This window comes from Acanthaster planci, unplaced genomic scaffold (assembly GCF_054643075.1).
Source record: "Acanthaster planci isolate LZ-2023a unplaced genomic scaffold, COTS_SCS Contig46, whole genome shotgun sequence".
In the NCBI taxonomy this organism is placed as follows: Eukaryota; Metazoa; Echinodermata; class Asteroidea; order Valvatida; family Acanthasteridae; genus Acanthaster; species Acanthaster planci.
In genome coordinates, this window is record NW_028257670.1 from 37,268 (window position 1) to 52,128 (window position 14,861).

At 41.3% G+C, this 14,861-nt stretch overlaps 2 protein-coding genes across 7 annotated transcripts in view; one reads left to right on the top strand and one right to left on the bottom strand.

Moving 5' to 3' along the window:
- gripap1 (GRIP1 associated protein 1) overlaps window positions 1-14,544 on the bottom strand; it is a 40,284-nt gene extending 25,740 nt beyond the window's left edge. For 2 of the 4 annotated variants that reach the window (XM_022225602.2, XM_022225600.2), the window contains exons 1-6: window positions 12,686-14,544; window positions 1,862-1,928; window positions 1,503-1,564; window positions 1,188-1,214; window positions 518-625; window positions 88-241 (exon numbers count right to left, since the gene is read on the bottom strand). In XM_022225602.2, the coding sequence (XP_022081294.2) occupies window positions 88-241; window positions 518-625; window positions 1,188-1,214; window positions 1,503-1,564; window positions 1,862-1,928; window positions 12,686-12,970 (703 nt within the window). In that variant the 5' untranslated portion in view covers window positions 12,971-14,544. Of the gene's footprint in view, window positions 1-87; window positions 242-517; window positions 626-1,187; window positions 1,215-1,502; window positions 1,565-1,861; window positions 1,929-3,586; window positions 3,874-12,685 lie in introns of those variants that run through there. The other 2 variants (XM_022225601.2, XM_022225604.2) reach the window with 2 other exon arrangements.
- rexo4 (REX4 homolog, 3'-5' exonuclease) lies at window positions 4,211-12,031 on the top strand. Of its 3 annotated transcripts, none has more exons than XM_022225605.2 (9): window positions 4,211-4,412; window positions 5,067-6,088; window positions 6,698-6,798; window positions 7,384-7,512; window positions 8,698-8,894; window positions 9,036-9,124; window positions 9,493-9,567; window positions 10,437-10,511; window positions 10,808-12,031. In XM_022225605.2, the coding sequence occupies exons 2-9, from the start codon at window positions 5,132-5,134 to the stop codon at window positions 10,949-10,951; spliced, it is 1,767 nt and encodes a 588-aa protein (XP_022081297.2). In that variant the 5' UTR covers window positions 4,211-4,412; window positions 5,067-5,131; the 3' UTR covers window positions 10,952-12,031. The 3 variants fall into 3 exon arrangements, with proteins under 3 accessions (XP_022081297.2, XP_022081299.2, XP_022081298.2); XM_022225607.2 differs by having other exon boundaries at window positions 4,213-4,412; window positions 6,698-6,783; XM_022225606.2 differs by lacking the exon at window positions 4,211-4,412 and adding an exon at window positions 4,424-4,618.
- Window positions 14,545-14,861: the final 317 nt, after the last annotated feature.

A 14,861-nucleotide genomic window follows, 5' to 3' on the forward strand; every position in this document is an offset into this window, starting at 1 on the left:
AAACCATTACTTCTGCTCATTTTTTGGCATGATTTTCGAGGGGTAAATTGACTTGATCACACAGGATATTTCCCACGGTGTCCTTACTGTTTAGGTTTTTCTGTAGGACTGTGTTCAACGCCTGTAACCTTCTCAACTCTCCCTGGTGGTCGCTGTCAGCATTTGTTGTGGTCTCCACCGAACTCTGACTGGTTTTTAACCGACTGACTTCTTTCTCAAGTTCCTCGTTGCTGGTGCACAGCTGAAGAGCCACACATGGAGTGGACGGTGAAATGGAAAGTTTGACTGATTTGAACCATTTAGCAATACAAAGTGAAATGGTAAAGATTGGAATCGACCAAAAAATTGGAAAAACAAGAAACTAGGACCGAAATAAATATAGTGACAACAGGCTTTACTATTCAAAGCAAAATCTGGACAGCAAATATGGGAACCGTTTTAATCAAATGGGCCACTTTTGAGTTAACAGCCTTGTAGGCAGTAAATCAATGGAATTTTTCAATTCCTGCAAATGTACCTTGGAGAGTTCCTCCATCAAGGTGGAGTTCTGCAGCCTGAAATCCTCCTCCTGGCTGTGCAGTTTCTGCTGGAGGCTGTCCAGCTCTGAAAGCAGAGCCTCCACATCCTACGCAAGCAAACAACAAACAAAAACCGGACCGTGGGCAATGGGGTGGCAATCAGATAAGACTGTGACCACAGGTGCCAGCAACTTTCTCATAAGGTGCTTTACATCGCTTCAATTCACATCCCCTCTGGAGATAAGGCACGAGTTGATATCGACAAAGGCATGCATACACGCTCATTACAACCTGCCTTAAATTCAGTCTAACCACTGCTAGTCAGCGTGAGCACTTAAAGGGAACCAAGTCAACAAATGGCCTGTCAATGGCACATGTTATCAAGTACTGAGATCTTGACAAACTGCTGTTTGCGCACACACGGTTCTCGATGTGCACATGGGAGTAGCATTTAACACATCACCTTTTCCATCGGAGGCCTACATCAGTGACCTACTCTGAATGTAACGGTAGTCTCACTGTAGTTTTCTTAGTCTTCGGTTTAGGGTTTTTCTAAAGACTTCCGCAGCTTGTCTTCCACAACTAATTCACAAATTGAAAACAATTACCCACAGTTGTGTTGAGAGGACCTTACAAACGGAAAGATGAAGGTCGCATCTGTTCACTTACCTTGGCTTTCTTGCTTTTACTGATAGTCTGAAACAAAAAATTCATTGTAACGAAAAATTGTAATTAAATTACCTTAGCCTTCAAAGTAATTTTTAAGGAAGGAGAAAGCTGCAAACTGATTAGAAATACATGTCAATGAATACTACAATATTTAGAGGAGCCTTATATCAAATAACTCACACACTTTGCTAAAAGCATGACTCTTATGGAATCATACAAATGCTGCATACTGTACAGGATGCTAAATTGAAATGACAGAACAGTGCTCTAGATCAACTGAGTTTATATGGGACTCACAGAGACTGGACTTTTTACCTTGTTTGCTTTCTGTAGTTCCTTTTCATAATTGGAGGCAGTCAACTGAAGATTTGTTAATTCTGCAAAGAATTGGATTGAGAATGAAGAGCAATGGATTGCACTGAGCACGTAAAAAATGACTGCCCCCCCCAAAAAAATCACCATATTACTGTAATTGCATGTGGAGGTAGCAGCAGGCCAGTGCCAAAATCAGCTATCCTATGGCTGTGACTTCCGAGTTTGCCACTGACAAAATACAGACAACAGCCAGAGCAGTAGACAATAAAATCTTTTGAGAGTTGGCCTCAGAAGTTTGTCCAGTGATTGCTTTTACTTTTTCTTTTAAGAAAAGGAACAGCAAAGCACTAGGAATTTACCATGTTCCAGTTTTCGGCATCTGTCACTCAGTTGATAATTTGATGTTCTCAACTCTAAAAGTTGATCCTGCACATCAAAAAAACAAAAGACAAAATGGGTACATGTAAGCTTGTCCAAACAGAGACTTATACTGCAAATACCTCAAGTACCTTACGCACAGAACAGTTGGAGCCCTACCTGGTGCCACACTCCATGAATTTGACCATCCAAATGACATTCTGCATGTGAAGTACCCAGAGTACAGTAACCTTTCAGAAGTATCAATAAACCACGGACGAATATCAGTGAAACAACATTCGTATCAGTTTTTTCAGACTCCAATTTTTGGGTCAAATGACTTGCAAATGACAGACACTACTGATGGCCGAGGTTGATGGCTGACTGTTTGTATATCGGCTCAGCCATTTCTGGACCCGGGGGGAGGGAATGGAAACTTGTTTTCACTGCGCGACCATCCTGTGTGCGTCATGGCAGGCGTGCCCTGTATGCTGTAAAGCTGAGAAGGGAAGGGATATATGCCTGCGGATTTATCCACACACTTTGACATGTTGCGATAATACATTTTTTACACATGAAGGCAAAATTAGAACCTGTTTGTTTACAAAAACAGAGGATGGTCACGTAATGAAAACAAGATTCTATCTCCCTGCTTCCCAAAATGGTTGAACTGATATGCAACAGTCAGTCCAACCTTATTCTCATGGGTACCATTTACCGTACCAGGTTGATTCAAGGAGACCATCGGTTGGTTCTTACTGTACCTTGCGCCATCTTAGAAAAGGAACGTTCTTGTTTAATGTTCTTTTACAAAGTCCTGCTCTGGGAACTGAACAGCGAGATATCGAGCGACAAAGTTTCACTTTGCATAGTGCAATCGTGGCCATCACTTTTCTGCAGAGCGTACAAAAGTTGTTGTACTTGATGCATTTCCACAAATGTTAATACATGCATTTTACGAATTATAGGGTTTAGTCTTAGACTATCCTTCCTTCAAGTAAACTATCAATGAAATCCAGGGGCAAAATTTTCAGATGATGATTTTCGAATCAAATGACATTGGTTTGTCCAGCAATAATATCGCCAATTATTGGTTACTCTAGTTTCACACATCCTCACCATACTCTAGCAACCATGGCAACAGCAGGCAGTAATCGCAATCAACGTTACCAGACTGATTCAAAGATGCGATGCGCTGAAAAGGACCAAATATGGCACCCTCTATGAGTCACTATTTCACGTACCTAACATGCCTAAACCTAGTAATTGGCTAATTCTGGACATGAACATGTGAACAAAATTTCAGCTAGGCCTACCTGTTAGGTAAATTGTACCTGACACAAAGTGACAGAGGTAGGCGCAGGCCCTGGCTGAAATTTTTCTAAAAATGTGAAAAAAAATTGTTGTGAATCTGTGACTATCTTTGGATGCCTTTATATCCTGGACATTAGTCGTAATGTAAAGAAGATGACGTCCAACCTGGGCTGGGAGTTCTGCAACAGTCAATGACAATGTAAGTTCGTCACAACCACAGCCTGGACAAGTCCTAGTCATGCCAGTTCGCAGTTGTTCAACTTCAACAACAACATGTTCGAACATTGCCCAAAAAATCATTGCAAGGGCCCTTTAATAAGTTTAATAAAAAGAAACTGACATTTGTTTTGTTCTCGTTTGTAAAGTCGAAAACAGATATACCATTTATTTTTTATAAGAAAAATTAAACAAACCTGCATTCGCTGGAATTCTTCTCCAGACAAGGACTGCGCCATTTTGGATGATATTGCTCTTTAAAAAGGTTTATTTTAGAACGGTTAGTTAATGTTACATTTTGTTTTGACGTCGGTGTCATTCAGTCTTTCATACGACAGTGACAAGACACGGATGAAGGAGAAACATGGTTATCAAAACGGTAGAAACTAAATTAAACCACAAATTACAGCAGATATCGATTAGATGCTTCTTTTCGTTTCCCTGATGACTAGGCTGAACTGCATGTTACAATTCATGAATGCTGCAAGAGCCCATCCTCTCTACTACCCAATTTATTAATATCCCACGACAGAATCGGGTTTCGACTCTTGAAGCCCCACTAGGGTGTACGGTTTCTCAGCTCCTTTCTTTTCAAATGAAATATTTGGGGGGATGCTTATTTTATTTTTTACTTCTAACGCTGAAATTAAAACAGGACATGTGCAGTTCGTATAATTTGCATGCATTGTGAAAGCTAGACCCGTAAACAGGGCCCTACATATACACCGTTGATGTACATGTACGAAGGGCCCTGTTCACGGGTTTGCAAGTACATGTACATGTGCTGCAGTACTGTAAAGGTACATGTACTGTACGTAAAAGCTTGTTTATGCTGGTAAGGAATATTCGCAGGATCTCAAAAAATTGTTTGAGAGATAGTCTGGCGACGATTACGAGTGCACGACTACTTAAATTTACGCGTGACTGGTAGGATAGCAGACCTAATAGATGTTGCGCGAAAACTCCACGTGTGATGATCGTGTATGGAGGTGCTGGTACTGTAGCTCACAGAGAAACTACTAGGTTAAGTTTATTTCCCCAGTTGTTCATTTACTCTTAAATGATTTATTTTGCAAATGTACGGCTTTGCTATCCCTTTTATTACCACCAGAAATAATGGGCATGAGAACCGTGAGGTCCGACATGTCTGACGTCCACCACGCTCCTGTTCAGATCCCACAGTTCTGGATCTGGCATATCTGGGGGGACTTCATTGAAGCATGATTGAAGTAGGCTTAGATCCTTAGATGTTGGTGTTACCGTTATTAAAGTCCCTTCCATTTCCACAATGCCACATTCAAGTCTAAACTCTTTTCAATCTAATAATCTAAACTTTTTGCGTTTAGCAAATATTAAAGTTACTGACCTGGTTATCTTCATCAATGGAATTTGTTCCTTTACTTGCTCTCCAATTTCTTTTGCTTATTCTCATAATCACTGCATCACAGTGCATGTGTTTATTTGCTTGACCATTGCTAAGTAATGACATTAATTTACTGTGCTTTGATTTTCAATATGTTGTTTATTGTAATCTCTTTCTTCTACATTTAATAATTACCATCAAGCCTACTGATCAGATTCATAGTTATTGTTCTGCTGTTCTGTATTTCAATCAATTACATCAATTACATGCTGTTTTATAGATGTTGAGTAATAAATTTTCTTTTTGTGTTTCAGGCGTCAAAGATCCTGTTATATACTATAGTTTCAATGATTGGTCAGTGTCATCAACATTTTTGACGATGGGGAAAAGGACAGTCTCTGGTCATGCTGGTTCGTGGGACAGTCAAGAAAATGTGGCAAAGAAGAAAAGTAAATATGCTGAAACGAAGCACCAATCAGTGTCGAAGTCTTCAGATGGAAACAAATTGAATCCCTCAAAAAAGTTCCGGGAAAGCCTAGACACAGATTCCAAAAAGACAGTCCCAACCTTCTGGTGGCATGCCAAAAAGGTGAAGAAGCTCAAGAACGAGGGACAGGCGGGCTCAAATAGAGCCAAGGCCATGCTGAGTGCGCCACCGGGAATGTCTAAAGGTTCCACGGTGGCAAGCCCCGGCGGAGGTCAGGGGAAAATCAGCAAGAAAAAAGCCCTGCAGTTGAAAAAGAAACGCCAAAGGAAGAACAGGCTGCTGAAAAAGAAGCTGAACTCCAGCAAAGATGCTGCAGGTGACTTGCCGCGGATGCCAAAAACATGGGGGACATCGAAGCATGCCAAGAAAACGCCACATGTTAAAAAAATGAAAAACAAAGTAGGAAAACAGAATGAAGGGAGCGAGAAAACCAAGCCAGATGAAGGTTATAGGACCACTAAAAAGGCTGTTAACAGCTCAAAACCAAAGGCTGTTAAGCAAGGTCAAGACAACACCATTCTCGCTCCGAGAGTATCCTCGCAAAGTTCGAATCTTCAAAAGAGTGGAGGGCAGAAGGAACGCAAGGTGAAGAAAGCCAGAAAGTTTAAAAAGGCAAACACTTCTACAGATGCTATACCGGCAACCAGCAGAGAAACCGGCGAGTCTGCATCTGGGTTGACCTTGCTGGGACAAGACAGGAGTAGAAATGTCAAGAAAGCAGGGAACGGTAAACATTTCAGTGATAACTGTCCCGTTGTTGACAAGGATAGCAGCAGCCTCAGTGATAAGACAGAAATGGACAAGAGGAGGCAGGAAGAGGTGTCCTCCAACTGGAAGGCTTTGCTGCCAGTGAGTCCATTGGGGATAGGTGTAAAAGAGTTTAAAGGAGATATATTTGGAAAAGAATTTGCTTCGCTTGGGCTGTCACACTCTAAAAGCGTGATGAAGGTCAACCCCATTTACAAAATCTACAGAGGTGACAGTTTCACCAATTTTTTTTTAATGTTAACCCAGGTGTGACCAGTTTGTGCCATGTCGAATGGTGGTACCCAACAAGATATGGAAAAGAAGATGAGGGTTTGAGGGCCAACAATTTTTTTAAAATGGAAAACGGACTTGAGCAAACTGTAACAAAATCACCCTTTTTAAACATTTAGTTTAAGTGTGTAATGCAGCAGATGTGCAAAAGTGTCCGGCACAAAATTTATCAAATTGAGGGCACAACTCATAGTTTGCTGTGTTTTTGTGTATTGAATGGTAACTTGGAACAGTAACTGACACAATTTCTTCTGCCAGAAAATGACATGTATATGGCACATGGTTAAATGATAGAGCTTTTTTTTTTACACGTTACTGCATTAATTGAAACAGGATTCACCACTGCCATAGATGGAAAATGAAACATTTTTGTGATGACAATGATTTGCCCTGTTTGATTTGCTCTCATTCCCACTGCAGATTGTTGAAAAGTCCAAGGAAGCAGATGCAAAGAGACGAAAGAAATTCGGAAAGGCAAAGAAGACGAACGAGGAGCCCAAAGCAAGGTTAACTGTGACCCCGTAATGTCCCAACTTTGTCCACTGCTCCAACTTTGTCAAGCGCCCACTTAGGATGGGCCCCACTGTGTCAACAGAGTTGGGCATGCCCAACCTTGGTTTGACCCAGCAGAACTGAATATTGGACAAGTGCCATTAGATAATATTGTGAAAGCTGGGCCATTACCAGTTTTTTTTAGAGAGATTTTTACATGAATTACACTTTGTATCTGCATGAGTGTGATTCTTTCAGTACCCTCCGGTGTTGTGGAGGAGGGGAGAGGTATGACTCCTCCCCCCCAGTTATTGTTCTTGTTGGCCACACCTAGTTATTTTTTCAAAAAGGAGGCAACCATTAATAGCCCACTTTTGTGCTAGAGGGCGTTCAGACCCCCCGCACACACACACTTACTTTTCTGATGCCCCACTGAAATTGTCAGGACTTTTCAATATGTGATGATGATGTACTAAGTAGCTTAAGTAGCTATGTCATACAATCATTATGACAGACATTTTTAATTCTCTCAAAAAAATATTTTAATCATTGGATAATAACGAATGGGTTTTTTAAACTTGCAACTTGTTCTGATATCTTTTGTTTACGTGCAGCAAGCCAGACATCTGGTTCGATGATGTCGACCCCTCGCTGATCAGAGCCAATGAGAATACAGAAGCTGTTGACAGTGTCCAATCAGAAACAGACTACAATCCACTCATCAGAAAGGACGCACAGAATTGGTGAGCCAGTTCTCAGCTTGACATTTTGAAAGTTTGTCACATTTTATTTTCTGAAAATTAATCACACAAGTACAAAGCTGATTTGAAGTTGCTAATTTAGACATAACCGTCCTTGTTCACTTAACACGTTGACTGCCATGCGTAGTTTCAAAGGGGCGTTCCCACTTGCCAAAAATTGTACACATGCGGGCATATTTAAAAGGTTCTTTCAGGTGTCTGTTTGAACACATGCATTTTACAGATGTACGCCCTCCACACTGCCAGCAGCGTATTTGTTGTGTTCTTCGACGATGCCAGCGTATTCAATTTACATTACAATAGCCTTTCGTTTCCTACGAGTAGACTTCTTGTGGCAGAATCCAGTACACCCATGACTACATGTTGAAATCCAGCAGGGAGTTTGCAGGATCTCTCAGCGTTTTGGAAAGTAGAAGCTAGTTGCTGTCATGTTGCACAGTGCTCGATTTCCTGTGAGCATTTCAAGTACAGGCGGTGTGCAGTGTAACACATGTTTCCCGTTGTGCACTGGAATCTGCAAGACAGGTCCTAACAATCCTCAAGCCTTCACCCGTGGATGGATTGTTAGGGTTATGGCTAACCCTCCGAATTCCTTCAAAATCTACCGAGGTTTTTTGAGGAGTTTCGCAGATTGAGAGTAATTAGCGTAGCCACTGTTTCTTCACGTGGGGCTCGATGGCCCTTGGAAGTCAAAGTACAAAGAATGCGCCGTTGGTTTTAATAGTGTACAGTGAAGTATTTTGAAGAACTGAGAAAGGTTCTGGAACAAATGGTTGGAAGGTAAAGGTGAAGTCCCCAATTATGTTTTATTTGGATGACTTCTGGAGGATACAACATATTTTACATGCGCTGTAGGAATTTGGCATGAGCCAAAGACATGTGCAGTGTTTCTGCAGTGAATGCCATATTTTCCTGTATACATGGATGTAATAACATACGGAGACAGTAATGTGTGAGCGTGGTTCCGATATGCATTGTTCACTGGTTAACAAATGTGAGTTTTCTTGGTCTTGATTGGTCGGGAGTCAGCCCAATTAATTCAAGAGGACATGCTCAAAGATAACTTTTGTCTTCATCCGGGTTCTTCCTTGCATGATTGCACAGTGTGCTGATTGATTGATAATAAAAATGATCGTCTCTTGTCATTGTTTTCCATTTCCCTCTTAGCCCAACAAAGTGCCTAGCAATGGACTGTGAGATGGTGGGTACCGGCCCAAAAGGCTCACAGAGCATCCTAGCCAGGGTGTCTGTGGTGAACCAGTATGGTGCCTGCATCTTTGACAAGTATGTCAAGCCCCGGGAACCGGTCACAGACTACAGAACTTTTGTCAGCGGCATCCGACCTCAAGATCTGAGAGACAAAGGTGATCTTTTTGTTATTAAAAGGAAATGTTTACATTGGTACTTGTCATTTTGGGGGGGGGAGTGTGGTAAAAAAAATGCAGATATTTTGCAAAGTGTTCACTCTTGACAAAGTTTCCTTCTTTTGTCTGCTTTTCTGACAGGAGAGGATTTTGAGAAAGTCCAGAAGGAGCTGTCAGACCTACTGAAGGGAAGGGTTGTTGTGGGCCATGCCCTTCACAACGACTTCAAGGTAGAAATGCAGTTTCGCAAGATGTCTTGAAAACGTATTTCTCTGTTGTAACTTGTCAGTTGGCATTTTGGCTGTTTTTTTTTTCTGGAATTTCATCTCTTCATCATCAGCATCATCGCAAAGATGAAACTATCCATCCCCTTCTACTCAAAATTTTGAAAAGGACAGTGCTGTTGTCAGATTGGTTTTGATCAGTCAAAATGCCCAGTCACTGAACTCTCTCCACAGTTGTCTTGGGATTCATGGTACCGCAGGGGTACAACAACAACTAATTTGAAATCCTACTCAATTTATGAAATGTGAGATATACCAGTCGGAACTATTGATGGAAGTAAATAATCTTTCGGTTGCGACTTTGGTTTCTACAGGTGTTGTACTTCAGCCACCCTCGAAGTTTGATTCGAGATACATCAACATATCAACCATTCAAGGATCTTTTCAAGGTTGGTCAATGCAGAGTGATGATCTTCTGTTTTATCTTCAGGCAAACTTGAATTCTCAATTCTGATTGGTTGATTCATGGCAACAAATAGTGTGTTATATAACCCTATTTCACAGTTAATATCAAACCCCACAGAATGCACTAACTGTTCTAACTCAACACTAAAAGCAAAACGCACAACTGCAAAATTTACTTTAAATTCAGAGGTGGTGCATTTGCACCCATAGGCTTCAACATTATTCTGTCTTGCTCTCTTGTGATAACTAATACAATATTGTGGCATCTGCTAATAATAGATATTCATATGGTATGGGGCAGCACGGACATCCGGGAGTTTCACAAAATAGCTGGTGGCAACCACACTGCGTCATTGAAAACAACTGCAACGAGAGCGTGCGCGTACGTACTCATCAAAGAAAAGATTGTGTGACCTGATCCTTGGACATGGTGCGTGCATACATCGCCATGGTCGCTGTTTTCACTGACACGGTTCCTGCCATTTTGTGAGAATCCCGGATGTCTGCGCTGCCCCACAGCAGACGGCAACAAAAGGTTGTACTGGTCAACAGATCTAGCACGAGATATGAGAAATATGATATACATAACAACATGAATGTATGGTACATACTCCTGCCAACGTTCTTTGCAGACCTGGTCCATGTCAGCCAAGTTACTTGCAGTATTAATAAAAATGATATTTTGCAGCATTCAGACTGTAAAATTGCTTCAAACTTAACTGTGAAGTGTTGTAGTTCAGAGACGTAATACCTACACCATGTAGATGTGAAATGTTACCCATTTTCACACATCCATTAATGTTGAGAGTTTGATATTGTTTTATATTGCCTCTTTTTTCCTTTGACATCATAGAGCAAGAGGCCAGGCCTCAGGAAGTTGACAGAGCTCCTTTTGAAAGTCAACGTGCAAAAAGGGGAACATAACTCAGTAAGAATTTTCAAATTACATTGAATTGGTTGAGTGAATTTTTTTGCCTCAGAGGCCGAACAATGATAATTTTACTCCCTGTATATTCTGTATTTTGTCACAAATACTTTTCTAAACATGGCAATACATGTAATGTATAAAAAACATGCTACTGGAAACATCTTTTGTCAAATCTTATTAACTTATCTCACAGTTTTGAACTAACCACCTAGAAATGCTGCTTGCAACATGCTTTGTTAAAGTTCGTCAAGAGATCTCATTTTTCTAAACTTAACCACTTCACCATTGGTTTGCAGATCGAAGATGCACAGGCTGCGATGAAACTGTACCTGCTGCACCGAAGGCAGTGGGAGAAGTGGCTTCGAGAGAGGCGTCATCTACTGCCCAGCAAGAAAATGGCCAAAGCAGACAGGAAGCCAGCAACGGAGGCACTTGTCTAGTGATTTGTGAATCCCACACAGCTACAAGAGAACTGTTACACCCCCACTATGACATCTGTCCCATTTATGGTCAGGACGGCTCCTGTTTATAGAATAGTGTGCCAGTGTATGCCGTGACGTCAACGTCGTTTGTTTCAGAGCTCTAGTTTTTATTTGCATTATGGATGAAATGCCACATTGGCATAATTCGGAGGAACACTGTTGTATGGGAGCCGCAAAACTCGGAGAAGGTTGAGAAATTTGACCATCCCAACGATACGAACAGAACCCCTGGTAATCGTTTGGTTTTCGAACTGTTAGCCTCAATACAAGTAATGCTCAGCACCGCTGTAGGCTGTCCTTGATTGGTAATGATAGCTCAAGGCAGCATGGGTGTTGCCAGGATTGTTTTTGGGGGGGAGGGGGAGACACTCGGCAACAGCGAATTTACAAACCATTAGTGGTGGAAGGGGGTCAAATTCTGATATATTTTCAGTCAAATTGGTGATTTCGATCACCTTTTCTTCATTTTCATCTTTTCTTAGTCACACACCCCTGCAAAGGGCAACACTGCATCTATACTCTCCAACAGTTATTATCAATGGTTTTCTTCTTTGTGAATTAATAAAGAAAACTCTTTTTCCAAAATATACTCGCTACTCTGCACTCTGGGGTCTTCCAATTAAAATGTTTCGTCGACTGATATTTAGCAAAATTTTAAAAGCCGCACTGTGAACCGTTTTGAATTACCAGGGTGACAATCCTTGGTCAGAACTTAAAGTTAACGAGTCAGTTTGGAAAAAATGCTGGAAAACTGGCTCTTCCCTTCTGCCAACTCCCCCCCCCCCCACACACACACCCACACACACACACAGTTGCAGTTGAGGCCAAAATATACATCGACCAAAATATTTGCCCAGTAATGGGTAAAGTGTATAATTTTTTCACTTTCAACTATATGTCACTTGTTGGAAAGCCTAACAAGCTCAACTGGCATCTTCATAGTTGCCGAACAGTGTTATGTTTAAGAAGTCTTGGGGTAGATTTTGTCTACTTCCAGTATGGTTTTAAATACAAGATTTTATGACCCGAAAAGGGAAACCTTTGGATATTTTGATATCTTTTGTTTTTTGGGGTGTTTTTTTTTTTTTCGAGCATGTTTACTCATTTGGGCAAACTTGGCAAAACTGTTGTAAATTCTCCGCCAGTGTGCTTAGAAATTTTTTTGTCAGACAGGAGAGGCTGAATCATCCCCGAACTGGCCCCTGCTCAGGAAATGCAAACATGCCTCATTATGGTTGGTCATTTTCAAGCAGATTGTGTGCTTTGCTTAAATTTAGGCTTAAATTTAATGACTGCTGCGATCGCCTTAACTAACGACGAACTGAACTCGAATGTTGGCATGCTGTCCCGTCTGGTTGTGGTGGTGGGAATATGAAATGAAACACTCTCCAGGGATTCCCAGACTGCCCAAGGAAAATGAACCTGTTCGTTAGATTTGGATGTTGCATACATACGAATGAATTTAAAGTGTGCAACCTCGTCCAAAGCTGTGGACTCCGCTGTCGCATTTGTGGGATACATTTGATGGATCTACCTTTTTAGGTTCGTCCGTGTCAATCCAGCTTACGAAGAAATTAATTCAATAACTGGAATTGAAAGCCATGATTTACTGGGTGGCACAACGCTCGTGATCGCTATTCAATTTACAAAAAAAATACATGGTTAAAAGCCATGACATACATTTATACGTACCTTTTCGAACACAAAATCGAACGCTGCCAAAATGTGCCTACTGCATATTTCTGATTTCGACTCGTAACCAGTATAATGAAGGGATCGATGTCTATTGCAAAGTTGAGCACAATCACGAGTATAAGCCCATGGAGCTGTGAGCCTCACAGCAGTTCGGTAGGACGTATGCTCCGAGCCAGAAATGAAACTGTATTTGTTAGTTCGAGGTTTTAATCCATTTAGGGAAATTATAACATTATTTTTAAAATGTGGTTTTGAAAGGTTATGGAAATTATTGAAAAGCATGTTTTGTTTTTTGAATTATTGCTTCCCCAAACAATATAGGGCGCCCTCGGACGGTGATTTCACTCCAATGTTGAAGGGTAGCTGCAATGACATGACTACAAACCTGTAAAATGCACCTTTGTGCCCCAGTAAACCTTATTTTAAACTTTGGTTTCACTGTTTGGAAGGGTATTTTAATGCCTTTTTGGTGTTTATGTTTTATGCTAATAAGTATTTCGATATTCGTAAGCGAAACTGTGATATCATCTTAGGAAGAAGCCTCAATGCTACATTTGTTTGTACACAAAAAAGTCCTGCGTTTTTGTAGATTTTCCTTGACTAAGTTTTCTCCTCTTTGCTGATTTATGGTTGTTTATGTGCATCGCAAAAAGAAACCATCAATCCCTCTCTCAGAAATGTTATCAGTTTGTAAATTCTGGATTCACAATTTGAACAGAAATACCTATGCACTGAGCTATGTCTTCCCTGGATGACTTCACGGCAACAGCGCCCTCGTTGACCAGGAAAACATGGATTATTTTGATTGTTTAAAAGTGTGCACTGAGTGCATTTAACCAAATAGGAGTGTGGGAGAGTTTTCATACATTGAAGAAAAGTACAAAGATGCAAAAAAAAATTGTGTCGAAGAAAAATTCATTGCAGCTACACTTTAAGTTGGCTTCGATATTTTTTGGGGTATGAGTCACAGTATTTACTTAATCTGGTCCATAGGGATTCAAAACAATTAGGTTGCAACATTTGAAAAGAAGAGATAGCAGTACCGAAGAGCAAAAAAGGTGAACGTTTGCCGGTTGTTTGCCCATGCTTTTCAAAATCACGGGTGGTCTATGCGTTTATCAGTCTGTGGCGCACGATTCCTTGTGACAGCACCCTCTTCAAGTTTTTATGCGTCCCAGTCGCTCCCCCACCATCTTGCCCTGTCCTCTTTATGCATGCGTTGTGGTTTCAAGCACTTCCACCTGACTGCAGGTACTATTAATGCGTTAGATGTTCCCCTGCTCCTTGAAAGTATGTTTCCTTCTTCGTGTCCCCTCCATTAATTTAAAAGTCAAGATCCCACGTAAGCACACAGTGCTCGTGTAAGCCCAATACAAACAATAATACAGCATTCAAATTGGTTCGTACTTTCTTGATATGATATTTTTTGTATAATTCTCCTTTTTTCGAGTGCTCCCACTTCGTCGATTACCGCTGTACACAATATCTAGATATTATGAACATCGTTCAATGCTTATTAATTCTTCATGATTAGTTCTTCGTTTTGCTCGGGCGTTCTCGCTGCAGACATCCTAGTGGAAGTTCGAACGTACCTTTTTTATTTTCAAAGGGTCAGTTAATATTTTCCTGCATGGTGATTCGTCGAGTAATGGCTCGTGTCGCTGATAGTAATTCGTCGTGTGATGGTTTGTGTCGCTGAATAAACTACAGGGACGTCTTGGAACCAAGACTTGAGTCACAGCAGAAAAGGAAGGTGTGTCGTCCAGCTACGTTCCTGCCAAATGTCGCTGGGTCCCGTCCACCGGCAGTCCGGTCACAGGTGTCTTTCATTGCACGGTCTGTGCTCCCGCTGGAGATAACATTGACCGGGGGACCTGGGATAGAATTCGAAGGTACCGACCATAGGCTGTCTTTGTTGGTGCACGTGCATGTAGGCTATTTAAACACGTGTTTCGCTACTTGGGTGAGGTAAACCTGGAATCCTTGATTATTTGCCAGTAGATCCGTGTCTCTCTGCAGGTTGCCGTCTTTGACGGCTATTTCCAAAATACCTCTTTGAAGGAAACCCAGTGCACTTTGGGTTGCGTGCGCATCCCTGGTCAGTGATTTGAATTTGGTATGCAAACGCAGAAGTTTGGACCCAATTGTTGGAAACTATAGAGCTACTTTAATT

Coding starts and splice junctions, on each gene's coding strand:
- rexo4 (XM_022225605.2), top strand. CDS start 5,132: ATGGGGAAAAGGACAGTCTCTGGTCATGCTGGTTCGTGGGACAGTCAA. Junction 6,089..6,697: donor ACTGGAAGGCTTTGCTGCCA/GTGAGTCCATTG, acceptor TTCCCACTGCAG/ATTGTTGAAAAGTCCAAGGA. Junction 9,125..9,492: donor CCCTTCACAACGACTTCAAG/GTAGAAATGCAG, acceptor TGGTTTCTACAG/GTGTTGTACTTCAGCCACCC.